This window comes from Spea bombifrons, chromosome 1 (genome assembly GCF_027358695.1).
Source record: "Spea bombifrons isolate aSpeBom1 chromosome 1, aSpeBom1.2.pri, whole genome shotgun sequence".
In the NCBI taxonomy this organism is placed as follows: domain Eukaryota; kingdom Metazoa; phylum Chordata; class Amphibia; order Anura; family Pelobatidae; genus Spea; species Spea bombifrons.
The window spans coordinates 48,027,485-48,045,216 of NC_071087.1; the positions used below are offsets into that span (position 1 = coordinate 48,027,485).

The 17,732-nt window shown below is 42.1% G+C and overlaps 1 protein-coding gene across 2 annotated transcripts in view; it reads left to right on the forward strand.

Moving 5' to 3' along the window:
- Nucleotides 1-1,284: 1,284 nt before the first annotated feature.
- Nucleotides 1,285-17,732, forward strand: part of MANBA (mannosidase beta) — a 33,150-nt gene continuing 16,702 nt past the window's right edge. The window contains exons 1-6 of one of the 2 annotated variants that reach the window (XM_053461539.1): nt 1,285-1,692; nt 9,902-9,996; nt 12,010-12,115; nt 12,641-12,808; nt 13,015-13,138; nt 13,369-13,541. In XM_053461539.1, coding sequence (XP_053317514.1) covers nt 1,414-1,692; nt 9,902-9,996; nt 12,010-12,115; nt 12,641-12,808; nt 13,015-13,138; nt 13,369-13,541 — 945 coding nt within the window. In that variant the 5' untranslated portion in view covers nt 1,285-1,413. The remainder of the gene's footprint in view (nt 1,693-9,901; nt 9,997-12,009; nt 12,116-12,640; nt 12,809-13,014; nt 13,139-13,368; nt 13,542-17,732) is intronic. The other variant, XM_053461540.1, reaches the window with a different exon arrangement.

Below are 17,732 nucleotides of genomic sequence, written 5' to 3' on the forward strand. Positions count from 1 at the left end.
TCCTACTTTTTCCTTATTTGTGATTGAGGGTGATATATTTGTATCCAGTGAGTACCTACTCTTCTGTTTCCCATGTCTGTCACAGAGCTTTTTTTTTTTGTATATTGTTGCCGCTTACATAGTGGAGTCCACGTTATAAGCAGCTCCGGTGATCCTTTGCTATTTTTGAAAAAATAAAGTACACGCTTACAGCATCCATAGGAATTAAGTAAGATGCTAAGCATCAGGTGCTATTAATCAAATGACTGAAGTTTTAGCAGTTTGCTGGTCTGGAGTATTGAGATGTGTGTTCTACAATGCCAAAGAGAAAAAACATCAGCAATGATCTTGAAGAAGCCATTGTTGTCCCTGGGAAGGGTTATAAGTCCTTTTCCAAACAATTTAAAGTCCATCATTCTACAGTGAGAATGATTATTTAAAAGTGTCAAACATTAAACAGTTGCCAATCATCTCAGGAGCGGACGCCCCAGCAAATGCAGCCCAAGGTGAGATTGTGCATGTTAAATATTAAAGTTAATGACAGTACAATTTAAAAAAAAAGACTGAACAGGTATGGGTTGGAAGGGTTGCTAGGTGAAGGTCTCTTCTCTCTTCCATGGCAGCATGGCTTAGGTTTGCAAAGATGCATCTGAACAAACCACAAGACTTCTGGAACATTGTCTTTTGGACGGACGAGACCAAAGTGGAGATGTTTGGCCATAATGCACAGCGCCATGTTGGGTGAAAACCAAACACAGCATGTGAACAGTCAAGCACAGTGGTGGAGGGGTGTTGATTTAGGGTTGTTTTGTAGCCACAGGACCTGGGAACCTTGCAGTCATTGAGTTAAACATGAACTCCTAAATACTAAAGAGCTGTGCACGAACAAATGCCCGCAAACCTCAATGAACTTAAGCAACATTGTAAAGAAGAGTGGGACAAAATTCCTCCACAACAATGCAAGAGACTGATAAAGTCATACAAAAACCATTACTTCAAGTTATTGCTGCTGAAGGTGGTTCTACAAGCTTTTGAATCATAAGGTGTACTCAGTTTTTCACACATGGTTTCCATGGTGACTGCGCCAAATCAAGAAGCCAAGTATGAGTAATTATTACGTTTTATTTGTGAGTTTTCTGGAAAGGTTTTGCACATCATTAGTTAAGGCTAATTAAGCTTCCTGCAAAGTAATCTACAGCCAATCAGATACTCCTGTAAGCGGTTGCTACGTTACTAAACAGCAGCGGAGAGTTCCTTTTCTGTTTTCCTTGATACGAATGGTTGAACGAGCTCCTCCTGGTGCCACACGGGGCCGGGCACAGATGAGGAAGTGAACGCTGACAGGAAAGATCCGTGTAACGCGAAGTGGGCGGGAGATCGTCCTCGGTCCTTGAGACCGATGGCAGGATTGCTGCGCTTTAGTTCAGGGGCCGTATGAATGCAGAGCGGATGGGGGCGGATTACATGGCGATGTACCGGTGCTCCATGTTACTCGGCCCGGTGCGGGGGTCCGCGGTGCTGTGGTGGTGGTTGCTGCTGCTCGTGGGTCTGGTGCCTTTGTGCACCGGGGTGTCCAACACGAGCAACACTGCCTTCCAAGCGTTCAGTCTGAGCGGGAAGTGGGACATCCGAAACTCGGAGAACTCCGTCAGACTGCAAGGGGATGTTCCGGGCTGCGTGCATACCGCGTTATCCGCCCGGAGGATCATCAAGGTACGGTGTGTTCAGTCATTACCATGCCTCCTTACGGCGCCCCGCAGCATAGAATGAAAGTATATTACGGTCCGTTCGTATACACGGCGCTGTTTACAACTCGGGACCGGGAAGTGTTGTTTGAGTCTGATCATGGCATTGGCATCTATCCTAAGATGTCCCCTGATGTGTCTCTATTGAAAGAGCTCCGAATGTTTGGAGGGTATTGGGGTACCAGGGAGTACCCTGATAGTAATGTGTATAGGAACAGCAGGAAGTGTGTTTTATGCATTATATATCTTCTCAATAGGTTACTCCTGTCAGAATTCTAGGCACAGCCCATTGCCTCCTTACTGCACCCGCTGCAAACCCCAAGAATTGCTCTTAAGGGTTGGTTCACTGTTCCTGACAGACTTGCTAAGAATACCTATGGTACCTAAGTGTTCTTTAACAAATGGGGGGAAAGCATTGACCTCGGGTAGAAGCTGCCGCTGACTTAATAAAGTCAAAGTTTAAATGTAAAAAAAAGGTACTTGGCTTAGAGAGAAGCTGTAGCTTCCTTGTACTGCTCTCATTACCGTTGGCTGCTTCAAGCACTTTGCTTGATTGAGTGGCAGGAAAACACTTCCATTGAAATGAATGACCGTACCTGGAAAGCATTGTTTGAATATAAAAAAAAAAAAAAAAGACTTTGAGGAGAAGCTACAGCTCCCCTGCTTTGTGGTCTGCCGATGTTTGAAGCAGCCAATCACTGGCAAGAAAGCATTCCCGTTGAATCATCGGGGTCGTTTTGTTAGATTTTTGATAAGTCTGGCGTTTCTCAATCTCCTTTTATCTTTCTTGATCCACTGCCAAACCCTCTTGCTTTGGTGATACACATACCATAGAGGTATAGAGCAGGGGAAGAAAAACAGGCCTAGAACTTTAAAGTCCAGCGCTGCTATGCTCTTCTACTCATACAGGAGTCCTACCGGGGGCCGCTTGGCAAATTACTGAATATAATAAACGTACGTACACTGTGCCTGATTTGTAAACTTTAAAACACTGGCCGGAGCTTCACTTTCCTATGGTGGTGTTGTGTTGCCCATGCCCTTCCAATGGCTTCCCTTGGTGGCTAGGTTTCAATAGGTTCGCATGTCAGAAGAAGAATTGCGAAGGAGTTGGATGCGGGGTTATCTACAAGAAAAGTAAAGCAATTTGCTCCCTTTTGTGTGAGATGCATTGCCTTGCAAAACTATTCAGGCCCTTGCCACTTCTCTCATATTACTGAATTACAAATGATACGTTGATATTTTATTGTAAAGCACTGAAACACAAAAATCAAATGTAAAATGAGTTACCAAAAATGGTATTTAACCTTTTATACTATATACACTGCTCAAAATAATAAAGGGAACACTAAGATTACACATCCTAGATCTGAATGAACAAATCGTATGACATACTTGCGTCTTTACATAGTTGAATGTGCTGACAGCAAAATCACACAAAAATCCTCAATGGAAATCAACTTTATCAACCCATGGAGGTCTGGATATGGAGTCACACTCAAAATCAAAATGGAAAACCACACTACAGGCTGATCCAACTTTGATGTAATGTCCTTAAAACAAGTCACAATCCTTAAAACAGGCTCAGTAGTGTGTGTGGCCTCCACGTGCCCATATGACCTCCCTACAATGCCTGGGCATGCTCCTGATGAGGTTGTGGATGGTCTCCTGAGGGATGTTCTCCCAGACCTGGACTAAAGCATCCGCCAACTCCTGGACAGTCTGTGGAGCAACGTGGCGTTGGTGGATGGAACAAAACATGATGTCCCAGATGTGCTCAATCGGATTCAGGTCTGGGGAACGGGCGGGCCAGTCCATAGCATCAATGCCTTCCTCTTGCAGGAACTCCAGCCGCATGAGGTCTAGCATTGTCTTGCATTAGGAGGAACCCAGGGCCAACCGCACCAGCATATGGTCTCACAAGGGGTCTGAGGATCTCATTTCGATACCTAATGGCAGTCAGGCTACCTCTGGCAAGCACATGGAGGGCTGTGAGGCCCCCCCAAAGAAATGCCACCTCACACCATTACTGACCCACCGCCAAACTGGTCATGCTGGAGGATGTTGCAGGCAGCAGAACGTTCTCCACGGCGTCTCCAGACTCTGTCACGTCTGTCACATGTGCTCAGTGTGAACCGGCTTTCATCTGTAAAGAGCACAGGGCGCCAGTGGCGAAAATGCCAATCCTGGTGTTCTCTGGCAAATGCCAAACGTCCTGCACGGTGTTGGGCTGTAAGCCCAACCCCCACCTGTGGACGGCGGGCCCTCATACCACCCTCATGGTGTCTGACCGTTTGAGTGGACACGTGCACATTTGTGGCCTGCTGGAGGTCATTTTGCAGGGCTCTGGCAGTGCTCCTCCTGCTCCTCCTTGCACAAAGGCGGAGGTAGCGGTCCTGCTGCTGGGTTGTTGTCCTCCTACGGCCTCCTCCACGTCTCCTGATGTACTGGCCTGTCTCCTGGTAGCGCCTCCATGCTCTGGACACTACGCTGACAGACACAGCAAACCTTCTTGCCACAGCTCACATTGATGTGCCATCCTGGATGAGCTGCACTACCTGAGCCACTTGTGTGGGTTGTAGACTCCGTCTCATGCTATCACTAGAGTGAAAGCACCGCATTCAAAAGTGACCAAAACATCAGCCAGGAAGCATAGGAACTGAGAAGTGGTCTGTGGTCACCACCTGCAGAACCACTCCTTTATTGGGGCTGTCTTGCTAATTGCCTATAATTTCCACCTGTTGTCTGTTCCATTTGCACAACAGCATGTGAAATTGATTGTCCATCAGTGTTGCTTCCTGAATGGACAGTCTGATTTCACAGAAGTGTGATTGACTTCAAGTTACATTGTGTTGTTTAAGTGTTCCCTTTATTATTTTGAGCAGTGTATATATAATATATATATATATATATATATATATATATATATATATATATATATATATATATATATCTCCTTTTACTGCAATTATACCTTTAAAGGTAAACGCCCATGTTTTTTGTTAATAGCAATTCATTTTCAAAAATATTGTGCTGTTTTTTCAAACTATCTTTCATAATATAAGGTTTTCCCCCCATTTGAATGATTCTAGTAGATTGGGCTAAGATAACAGAGCTAACACAAACACCCTGAATCCTCATCATACTGCCTATGCTATTTGGGGGTATGGAGCCAATAGCGCATGAATTGCCCCCACCCAGGGCCAGTTCTAATTCTCCAAACAAAGCTAAACTGCTCCTAGAGGCAGGGCTCAATGGTACGGTAGTAGTACGGGAACACAGGATAAGACTCTTCGCAAAGTAGGTAGGTGTGTGTGTTAGTGTGAATGTGGGTGTTGAGAGTAAGTGTGTGTTAGTGTCTGTTTATTAGGGAGGGAGAGGGGCCAGAATTTGCCAGCCCTCCCTTGATTTTCTTGGGGTGAATATGTTTGCTTTGCACACAGTGTTGTAGTGATTTTGGCCTATGTTTAGCAGGTTTTTCAGGTTGGCTGGATGTCACTTCTGGACAGCAATTTTAAATAGTGCCACAGATTCCCAGTAGGATTGAGACCAAAACATTTCACTGGACCACTCTAGAACCTTTATGTTCTTGGCCTCCTCCACTTTTGTTAATGTGAATATTGGGTCTATTTTCCATGTTGCTATTCAACCATTACATTTTTCGGTTGTATTATTATCAGAGGTAAATATATTTGCCCTTAACTTGGATTTGGATTCTTAGAGGGGATGTTATGAGTTTCTAGACCTTATTCAGAGCCCTGTCCAATGTGCGGCCCACGGGCCAAATGTGGCTCGTCGGACTTCGAGGTGGGACCGGACTGGCTCCCATCATTCAAAACGGCCACAAGATGGCTGCTTTGAACTTCGCGTCCAGGCGGCCGCTTTCAAAGCAGCCGTCGTGCGGCTGTAAGACCGCCTCCGCCGTCTGCCTAACGAGGTTAAAGCGTGCACACATTGTGCCGCCCAGTGGCAGCAGTGCCTCAGCTCTTCGCCCTGCCCCTTTTAAGATGTGATGTTGAAGGGGGGCGGGCTCACAGAAGAGTTCCTCCTGACAGCGAGAGGGTCTTCACGTCGGAGGACAGCAGGGGAAAACCCCCCCCCCACAAATTTAAGTATTACCAAAAGAATAGGGGTTATAGGAATGTGGACCCATATTCAAGGGAGGGGGGAGAAATTCCTTTGGGACAAAAATTAAATAATACAAAAGGGAGGTGGCTGGGTTGTGGCATTACAAAATCGATAGGGGGGTGGCTGGGGGTAATACACATGGCAGTGGGGGCATCACATTAGCCAATACAGAAAGGGTGGGGGCATCAATACACAATGGAGGGGATTGGCTGGGGCATCACATAAATCAATATACAAAGGTGTGGGGGCATAAATGCACAAAGAGGGGCAATACACAAGGTTGTGGGGGGGCACATTTATCAATACTAAATATAAAAGTTCACTGCTTTTTTCATTATCGCCAAATTGACCCCGTATTAATATGCGTTACGAAGCTAAAAGGCCATATTTTTCCCTTAACTTGAATGAGTGCGGCCTACGCACACATACATTTCTGATGAAGTGGCCCACTGCAGAAAAAACTTGGACACCCCTGCCCTAGAGGTTAGAAGGAATAGAATAGCTCCTTGATATATAACAGACCAGGGACCTTCAATAAATATATATCATGAGCTAACACAGAGTAGCCTTCAAGTAACAGACACTCCATCTAAATGAGGTGGTGGAGCATGTATCTCTGGAGTGATCACATTCACCATATTTTCTTATTTTTTTTTTATATACATTTATATGAAATCATCAAAATGGTATCTGAAGAAAGCCCTTCTTAAACCGAATATATATATATATATATGTACAGTAATCCTTAAGCCCTAGAATGCAACTTTTGTTTAAAATATATTTTCATAGTAGTTCTCAAAATTGATCAAGTTTTTTTTTTTCTGTTGCTGATCAACGTTCTAATATTACATGAACATGACCTTCGTGTGTTTTTATCTTTTATCGCCCCAGCCTTGTTAGCTAATTTTATCTCTGTGTCTCACACATACTTAGAAAGCTTGATGTCACAAGTTCCTGAGTCTCTTTCAAGGCTTAATCCGAGTAATCGGTTTCTTTGAGGCTTTAGTGAAAAGATGAATTAATTTTTTGTTAGTTTTTGGTGGAGGATCAATTCTAAATATTTCTTTGCAAACTCCAAGTTTAAAATTTTCCATTCTAATAATTTGTCATAAAAGAAAAATACGGTATACACCACGGTTCAAAAGAATGGGGCGAATGAGCCATTTCCTTGTTTTTGAAAGAAAAGCACATTCTGTCCATTAAAATAACATGAAATGGATCAGAAATGTTAGTTAATGTTCTAAATGTAGCTTGAAATGGCTGATTTTAATGGAAAATCTTCATAGGCGTATATAGGCTCTTTATCTCTCTCAGCACTCCTGTGTTCCAATGGCACATTGTGTTCGCTAATCCAAGTTGAGCCCTATAGATGTAGTTAGACAAGAGACATAATATAGTTATGTGATTACATTCTCTTCTAGGAAAAAGGCCGACGAGCTTGAAGCCCTACTTTAACCCCTTGATGACAATTGCCGGTCCGGGCACGTCACGGAAAATCAAGTCGTTAACGACAATTGACCAAATGTGGCCTTTTAGTTCCCCCAAAAAATGACAAACCCATGCATGTGGGGTATCACTGTACTCAGGAGATGTTGCTGAACACATATTGGGGTGTCGTGTAACAGCGGCATACACCAGGAGCTGTAAATTCATACATAAAGTAGGTGTGTGTGGGAAAAATACACACACAAAAATACTAGTGCAAACTTTGAAAAAATGCTGGTGGTAAAATGTGTGCATGCAAAGAGTTAAAATGCCAGCATTTAAAATACCCTGTGGTGTCTAGTTTTCAAAAATATATGGTTTTGTTGGGCACACTGAAATGGCCCGGCTCAAAGATGTACCAAATAGGGCATGGGCAGTGGATCCCCAAATGCCAAAGTTCAACATTGAAAAATGTGCATGCCCCAAATGTGGCCCTTTTGCCCCCAAACAGCCAGGCAAAATCATTCATGTGAGGTATCGCTGTACTCAGGAGATGTTGCTGAACACATATTGGGGTGTTTTATGATAGTGACATATACCAGAACCTGTTTATTCATACCTGAAGTAAAATGTGTGTGAAAAAACAAATGCAAAAAAATGACTACCACAAAGTTTGACAAAGACTGATGGTAGAATAAGTGCTTGGAAAGAGTTAAAATACTAGCATTTGGAATACCCTCGGCTGTCTAGTTTTCAAAAAGATATGACTTGATGGGGTAAATTGCATTGGCCGGGTTCAAAGATACCCGAAATGGCACATGGGGGGAAGAATTACCAGATTTGGAAAAAATGGCTTTGAAATAGCAAAACGCTACCTGTACTTATTGCCCCATAATGTGTAGAAAAAAGCAAAAAAACATAAAAACATTGGGTATTTCTAAACTCAGGACAAATAGTAGAATCTATTTAGCGGGTTTTTTTATTACCTTTTATAGATGAGTAAAAGATTTTTCAACTAAAAGTTAGAAACAGTCATTTTTTTCTAAATGTTTCACCATATTTTATACTTTTTTTAATAGTAAATAATATGATACAATCAAAACAGTCATCTAAAGAAAGCCCTTCTTGTCCTGAAAAAACAATATCTAATGTGTGTGGGTTCAGTAAACGGGAAAGAAGAAAATTACAGCTAAACACGAGCAGCGCAGAAATGTTAAAACGGCTATTTTCACAAAGGGTACAAAAAGTGAAATCAGCCTTTGTCACGAAGGGGTTAAAAGGACACTCCAGTGTAGTTTGTAAATAGTTTAGTATGCATCCATGAAATCTATTAAAATAAAATGAGTTACCTAACTTTAGTAGAGGTAACATTCATCTCTACAGGATGAATGGACAAAAATTCCCACAGAAACACTCGAAAATATTGTGGAAAGCCTTCCCGGAACAGTGGAAGCTGTTGTTGCTGCAAATGGGGCACCAACTACATATTAATGTCTATGTATTTACATAAAGTGTATATAGTTAGTTTTAATAAACCTGTTCAAAAAAGAATATTATAATGCCTATATGATAGCTGTTGGCCACTATTGAAGAAGAGAGCTGGTACCAACTTTGAATCAGACATTATGAACGTAAATGATCTGTCTTCACGTTTATGGATAGTTGATAAATCTTTAGATTGCCGCCACATTTTGGATATCGGGAATAATCTGAGAAAAAAACTGAATAAAATACAGAATAAAGTTTTAGAATTGTAGAAGTGTTATCGTGGAATATAGAGAATTTTAAATATCAAACATTGGAGAGGACTGGGTATAGAATGTTTAAGGGACGTTGTAAAGGATTGAGAGATCAATCCCTTTTACAATTACAAATTACGATTAGAATTGTTGTTGCCTAACAAGGACATTTTTTACATACGGTACTTAAAATTTGTCAATAAACATCAACTTTCTTTACCCAACCATACCCGACCATCAAAATATCTGAAATTGAAAAAAAAAAAAAAAGGTATTATGACAAACGACCTCAGGGCATTAAAAACATGGGAAAGAAGTCTAAACAAGATTCCGGTGGAGGATATGTAAGCAAATTGATATTATGTCAGGGACCCTGTAGCCTTTTTTCACTTGACTCGGTACTTCTACATTTAGATTGGCCAAATATGTAATTTTTTGCTAAGCACTGTATAAGTGCAAAAGTTCCTACTTGCCATGAAATAACAGCTCAGAGAGCATTATCGATGTAAAATGGAACGAGGTATAAAACAAAGAGGATCTTGGATAGATTAATTAAGAAATTCGAACTTTGTTCCTCGTTTCAATCGTAAATTATATTTTAACCTGATGAAATAAATGATTTTTTTTTTATCAGACTCTAATTTGGGGACATGCATTTAAATGAAATCATTCATTTCCATGATAAAATCAGGCTACACTTGCATCGCCCCTTTTCTACTACAGAACCTAGCATGGTAAGTAGTGACTTCTTGTAATCTAAATGGTAATTAGGGGTATTCTGTGTTACAGAAAATAATTATATTATGAGAAGATCTCTACACCTGAAGTATGATATTATAGTACATTATAATGTTTACTTTATACCCAGTGTTTATTTTTCTTCTATAGGATCCTTACATCCGATTTAATGATATAGCATATAGATGGATCACTCATGATGAATGGATATACAGCAAGGCATTTACACTCCCTCCAAAAATAAGGTATAATAATAAATATATATATATATATATATATATATATATATATTATTTATTTATTTTTTACAATGCAGTGGAACATATGTGGATTTTTGTCATTTCAACTAAAAAATGAGTATTAAATAAGTTGCAAAGCATTCTTTAATAGTTGGGTGGCATGGGGCACTGGAGTGTCACTTTAAATTAGTATAATATGTCTCTCAGTATCAAAAAAAATATGAAATGACTATTCAAGCCTGAAGCCTGATATGTAAGAACCTGTAGTTACTAAAAACTCAGAGTTCTTTTTAATCTAGAAGGGTTAAGTCCCTCGTTTTGAGAAAACAAGCTTTTTAAAATGTTACTAAACCAGGTTTAGCAGATTGGAGTAGAATTCCTCTTACATATTAACAGCACATCTCCTTCTACATGAAGTTGAGGGATACTTTCACACAAAATAAGAAGGGATCCAAGATTTCCAAAGTGTCTGATTTGTAATTACAAATGAAGACTGACACGGCAAAAACAAAATAACTACTACAGACTGGAGACACGTTCTCACATGGTGTAGGTGCATCCCATCTTATCTAGGTAAAAGCCAGTTTGCTCAAAGTCCTCTCACTATTGCCTGCTTCTTTCAGTAATGCAGGAATAGAAGACAACATCGAAATGTGTCCATTTACTTGTAAATCAGCAAATGCATCACATATGTGTGTTTTTCAGACACGTAACCAGCTGACTTTATTTGAAGGAGGACATCCTAACGCAACACAAAGCCAAAGCAAACTAATCAGCATACTTAAAATGTAACATATGCCTATTGTTGGCTATGATTCATCAATGTTTTCCAATTTGTAATTAATATTATTAGCATCTAATAGCTTTAACCCCCATCATCTTGGTCTAAAAAGAAGCCCTCACTTTTTGTTGGAGTGAATAGCCCTTAATGATGTGAGTAGATCCATGATCTATTCTACCTGGACAGTGATGAGAACCTTCCTTGTTTGTACTTTTCATAAGGAAATTGAGGGCGAAGATTGACTCCCAGAACGTATTACTGCTCACAAACCTTGGGCAAACTAACAGGCTTGGAAGGTGAACACCTCGTAAAACTTCCAGTTGCAGTATCATCAGTAATGTGGCCTTCCATATATACATATATCAGCATTTTCAGTAAAGCATTTACATTAATATTAAAGAGCTGAGGTAACTTAATACGTCCTCAGGGTTATTAGCAAGACATGGAAATTGCAGACATACTGGCTTTTTCTTGCCCTGCAACCATAAAAATTCACATAATTTCCTGTGTTTTATCCATTTATACACTTATGTCACTACTGGTGTCACAAAAGTTTAGTAGTCCCTGTACAATAATAATAATAACAATCTGCGGACCTGTAAGTGCAAGGATAATTTGTGGGGCATTGTGTAAGTGTGTGTGTGTGTATGTATGTACTTTGCCTGATTTTTCACTTTGATCGCCCTGCCACCTGCTCACACAATGAGCAATAACAGAAATAGTTTTTACTAAATATTATGGAAGGGGCTTAATTTTTACTGACACTAACAGTCATGTGACTGAATTCTGACAACAGATCCTACACAATCTGTGTGACTTAAATCAACTCGTTGTCCTTGATTTAATTTGTTTTGGAAATGTTAGAAACTAGTGACGTATTTTTTGTATATTTTCTTCCTGGAAGAGATTAAAAAATCAAAATCCCCATTGGGTATTACGTCCTTGACAATTCTATAATATTCGCCCTTCTTCATTTTCATTTTTTAATTATGTTATTTTAGTTTTATGTTTTAAAATATAGATTTCTGTAGCATGCTTTATGTAGTAACATTTTTATTATATATATATATATATATATATATATATATCTATATATATATATGTCAAGTTTGCTTTAAATCTAGTTTTTATTTTCATATCTTTAAAGCTAAAACAGCAGATATTAAGTGTTTGATTTTTATTTCATATTAATTGCATCAAATAAGGAAATACCATAATTGTGTTACTCTCTTTTATAGGCTTTGGAAGAAAGTGGTCTTGGTTTGTGAAGGGATTGATACAGTGTCTTCAGTTTTTCTTAACAATGTCTCTGTCGGGGAAACCAATAACATGTTCAATCGATACGTGAGTGCAAATGTCATGTATATTTATGCCTGGATATGATATGTAGTGTGTGTATGTGTATATGTGTATATATATATATATATATATATATATATATATATATATATGTGTATACCATATATATATATATAATTAGTGGCAACTATAATATATAAAATAGTTCTGGACATATTGAGGAAAAAAACTCTTCAAATAATATCTAATGGGGAAAAAATGCACTTTTCCAGTCTACGACTTTTTTTTATACAGTATTTGAAATAGACAGGAGCACATCCAGTTCGTAAAGTCCAAAGTTTACATAGTATGACTTTAGGTATGAATTAATGTATAACAATTTTTTTGCATATTTTACAGTTCACTAAATCATAGATGATGTAAAAGTAATATGTAAAACTAAAATGCAAAATACGTTATCTATGGGTTGAACGAAAAAGCACTAATCCAAAAGTCAGATAAAATGGTGATAACTAATATGTGCCTTGAAGATTCTATGTCTATTTTTTTTCTCTCTTCTTCCAAATGTAGTCTTTTGACATTACCAAACAAATCATGGAGAAAAACTACATAGAGATCAGGTTTCGGTCTGCTGTAGGTTGGGCAAAAGAAAGAAGCGCAAACCACTCCTATATTATCCCACCAGAATGCCCTCCTGACGTACAAAAAGGAGAATGCCACGTGAACTTCATCAGGAAGGTGAGACAATCCTAGTTACTTGTCATGTATCTATATTTGCAAAAGTGGTGGTCAAGCTGGCTGATCATGGAGCACGACTTGGCTCTCTTGCCAACCATGTAAGAAAATTCCTTATGAGCGACAGAGAAATGAGTGGCTCCCCTGCAACTCCCAATCCTCTAGGCGTAATAATACCATAATATAACAGCACCCCTTTTTAATTTTAGGCACAATGCTCATTTAGCTGGGATTGGGGCCCAGCTTTTCCTACACAAGGAATTTGGAAGGATATCTGGATTGAGGCCTACGACCTTGTACACTTGGATTATATCTCGTATCTTCCAGTTTTTGGTAAGTGCCCTACAAGTAAGTATGTCTTGTTTTCTTCTGGAACACTTTACTGACCAATTTGATATGGTCTTTGAGCTGCTCGGGATCTTATGCCCTGTATGCAGTCACCCAACAAGGATTATCATGACAAATTGAATGAAAAAGCAGTGGGTATTTTATGGTAGGTACAGTATTTTTGTTTATATGCCAATTATACATAATCTCGTTTTATTTGAATTTGCATTTTTTAGATAATGACACTTCCCAATGGATAATCATTATAGAGCCTGTCTTTGACACAGTCACTGACAATCTTAAGGGATGTGCAACAATAAAAATACCAGACCTTAAAGTTGATTATTCCAGTGAAATTACAATAAATCCTGAGCAGAGGGTACTTCAGGTGATTGTAAAAATCCATCAGGTGAGTTTATGAATCATATGAGCAAATGTAATTGGTTTTCTGTTGTCACAGTTTTCATTAAAAGTATTATTATCATGTCTACCTTTTTCGATCTATGTAGATAGAAGTAAGACAGATACAGACTCAGTCAATTTTCTTTCTGTAATGGAAGGTAAATGAAAGCTCCATATTTCTGCCTCATCTCTGCTACCCAAACAATATAAATGCTATGGTTGACTTCATTGTTGCACATTTGGCCATTAACAGCACAACCTCGTGGTCTTGGTGTATACATCTCTACCTAGGAGTCACCCTATGGCAGCATATGCCTATTCCATCCAAAGCTGCTAATATAGAATATCAACACATCATTCAAATGTTTTAGCTGTTCTTATATTTTGGGATGGATTTTCCCTTGCCATTCCAGGTGGCACATGAGAAGTAGGCTCCGCCTACCAGGTAGGGCAGGAAACACTATAAAAAAAGGACACCTCCCCCTTCCTCCCCAGTGTTGTTTCCTGCCCTACTCAGGTAGCGGTTAGGCTGAAGCTTACCTCTTTTTTTGTTTTCTTGGAGCCCCGGGGGGGCGTCCTCTCTCCCGACACCCGGTAGTGGTCCCGGTGGATCCAGGGTGATGCGGCAGCCTCGGAGGCTGTAAACTCCGCGGTAATCGTGGTAACTCGAGGCTCAGTCCTCGTTATACGCTGCCCACAGCCCAGGGGGCTCACTGGGACGTACATCCCCGGGCTCCGGTTCTCTCCGTCCCGGGGAGGGGGAATCCTCAGCGTGCGGCGGCAGGAGAGCGCTCCGGCGCGAGCAGTTTTCTTTAAGCCGGCAGTGCCGATCTCTCGGCACCCGGTTTTATTATCTCCTCTCTGCAATTACTCCGGCTTCCGTCCGGGGTCACGAGAGGTCAATTGACGAGGAATTTCCGGATGTGACGGTTTCCGGGCCTTGGCGCCTAAATGCCTCTATAAAAACGCCAGAATGGGTAAGATCTTTCCATGCTCTTCGACCTGTACTGTATTATTGGATTTTTTACTCCTCTTTTTTTGCCTGCCTGTGCCTGAGGACTGTATATTGCCTTTTCAAGTAGGTGTTTTCTCTCCTAGTTTAGAGAGAGATTTCTATGGCCTATTCCATTGCTTTCTGATGTTATAATTTTTGTGTTTTCTCCTCAGTTATGTCAGACAAAAATCCAGACATTCCTTCTGAGGCCTCCCCACATAGGAAGTCTGTGGGGAAAACGAAACATAAAGCCTGCTCATCCTGTAAAAAGACCCTACACGATCCTACGGCCAAAATGTGCAGCTCCTGCTCTCGGCCTAAAGATGTTTCCAATTCAGAATTTACCTCCTGGTTGAAGGGGGAGCTGCAGTCCACCTTTGACTGTTTTTGTGCCATGGCAAGCTCCGCTCAGGGGCCGGTGTCTCAGCATCATCTTTTCCAGCAGGGTCCTCCAAATGTTCTACCAGATACCCTGGAAGATTATTCGGCACACTTTTCTGAATACGACTACAAGTCTAATGACCCCCAGTCTTCGGATGAGGAGGGGGAAGTTAAAGAAGAAACCTTTTTCTTCCCAGTCGAAGAAACAGGGAAGCTAATCTCTGCAGTCAGATCTACTCTAAATCTACAGGATGATATACCAGTTTCAAAACCGGATCCTTTTCAGGGTCACTCTAGGAAGCCGCAGACCTTTCCAGTTCATGACTCGCTTTCGGCCATAATCACGGAGCAGTGGAAATATCCGGACCGGAGATTCTTCACGTCTTCCAGAACCAAAAAGCTGTTTCCCTTTGATGGCAAGAATTCTGAGGCCTGGGAAGTCCCGAAAGTAGACACCGCAGTAGCCAAGGCTACGAAGAAAACAGCCATTCCGATGGAGGACGCGTCCCACTTCAAAGACCCCATGGACCGGGGGGCTGAGAATGCCGCCAAGAGGGCTTTTGAGGCAGCAGCGGCGAACTTTCGTCCAGCCATTGCAATAGCGTCAACTTCTAGAGCCATTAAGATCTGGCTCCAACAAGCGGTGGAAGATCTTGCAGCTATCCCAGGGTCTGAGCAGGTCGCAAGAAACTTGTCCGACACCTGCCTAGCTATTGACTTCATCTCCGATGCTTCCATTGAATCTGTCCGTACATCTGCTAAAGCTACGGCACTTTCTGCGGTTTCTAGACGAGCGCTCTGGCTCAAGTCGTGGTCTGCAGATAACGCCTCCAAACACAAGCTGTGCAGCATTCCGTTCCAGGGGAACCACCTCTTCGGCAGCGACCTTGACACGATTCTAGAATCCACCACGGGTGATAAGCACTGGTTACCTCAGAGGAAGGGACCACCGCGTTTCAGGTCCAATTATTTCAGAGCTCCAAGAGACAGGGAGTCCTACAGGCCCTCAACATCCTATCAAGAGTACCAGTCCTTTCGGGGTAAACCCTACGCGAGAGGCAGATTCCAGAGAGGAAGAGGCAGAGGCAGGGACGGCAAATCAGGGAAGTTTTGACGCCAGCAGGTTTCAGGTAGGGGGCAGGCTATCCGGTTTCCTGCATGCCTGGGAAGAGATCACCTCAGACCCCTGGGTTCTTCGCATCATCAATCAAGGCTATGCTCCGGAGTTTACTCACCTACCTGCCCAGCGATTCCTGCTGTCCATGCCTCCCACAGATCCTTGGAAAAGAGCGGGATTCTTCTCCACACTCAACAACCTTATTCACGAAAGGGCTCTGGTCCCGGTGCCTCTTCAAGAAATAGGAGAGGGAACTTATTCCCACGTCTTTGTCGTACCAAAACCATCCGGGAAATTCAGACTAATAATCAATCTACAGTTGGTAAATGCCTGCATCAGATACAACAGGTTCCGGATGGAATCCCTGAAGTCCGCCACGGAGGTTGTTTCATCGGGGGACTTCATGGTCACTATAGACCTGCGAGACGCCTATCTACATGTCCTCATCAGAGAAGACCACCAAAGATTCCTCCGTCTGGCCGTTCCACTACCTCAAGGGATTCGGCATCTTCAGTTTCGGGCGCTTCCCTTTGGGATTGCTTCAGCACCACGAATCTTCACAAAACTCATGTCAGTCGTCGTGGCCTTCCTGAGGCAAAGAGGCATAAAGGTGGTCCCATACCTGGACGATTGGCTCCTGATAGCAGCTTCGGCATCATTGCTCCAATCTCATCTAGAATTTTCCCTCAGGACGCTCCACAAACTGGGATGGTTAGTGAACCCCCTAAAGTCAAAGTTTCTGCCAAACAGACGTCGGTCTTTTCTGGGAATGATCCTCGATTCAGAAGTACAGAAGACGTTTCTCCCGCAGGACAAGATCCTAAGGTTACGGGAATTCACACATACAGTCCTGCAGTACAAGTCAGTGTCCCTCAGATCCGTCATGTCCTTGCTCGGTCTCATGACTTCCTCCATCCCGGCGGTTCCCTGGGCACTGGCTCACGCAAGACCCCTTCAACAATTTTTACTGGATCACTGGGATCGCTCCCAGACATCCCTATACAAGAAGGTCCGGCTTTCTCCCCTCGTTCGGGAGTCACTCCGTTGGTGGCTGTCAACCAAGAATCTTTCGCAGGGTCTCCCTTGGCAGACGAGAGATTGGGTGGTAATCTCCACCGACGCCAGTTTGACAGGCTGGGGTGCTGTCATGGGAAGCCATTTTGCCCAGGGATCCTGGTCTCCCCAAGAATCAAGCCTACACATCAATTTTCTAGAACTACTGGCGGTCTGGAGGGCTCTCAGGTTCTGGTCTCCAATCCTGCGGCACAAGTCCATCAGGATCCTTTCAGACAACATCACCGTGGTGGCCTACCTTTCCAAACAAGGTGGCACCAGAAGCAGACGCCTGCAGACCCTGACTGCTCAGATCTGCAGATGGGCGGAGTTCAATCTCTGCACACTCTCTGCGGTTCATATCAAGGGGTCTCTGAATCAGGAGGCGGATTACCTCAGCAGGAAATCAGTACCTCCAGGAGAATGGTCCTTAAACAAAAAAGTCTTCGCCCTCATAACAAGGAAATGGGGCACTCCTCAGATAGACCTGATGGCCACGCACCTGAACGCTCAGGTAAAGGAGTTTTTTTCTCTTTCACCAGTCGGTCATCCCCGAGCACTGGAAGCACTCTCGCAGACCTGGGATTTCGACCTCGCATACGTTTTTCCTCCGCTTCCCCTTATCTCCAGAGTACTCCGGAAAATTCGGGGAA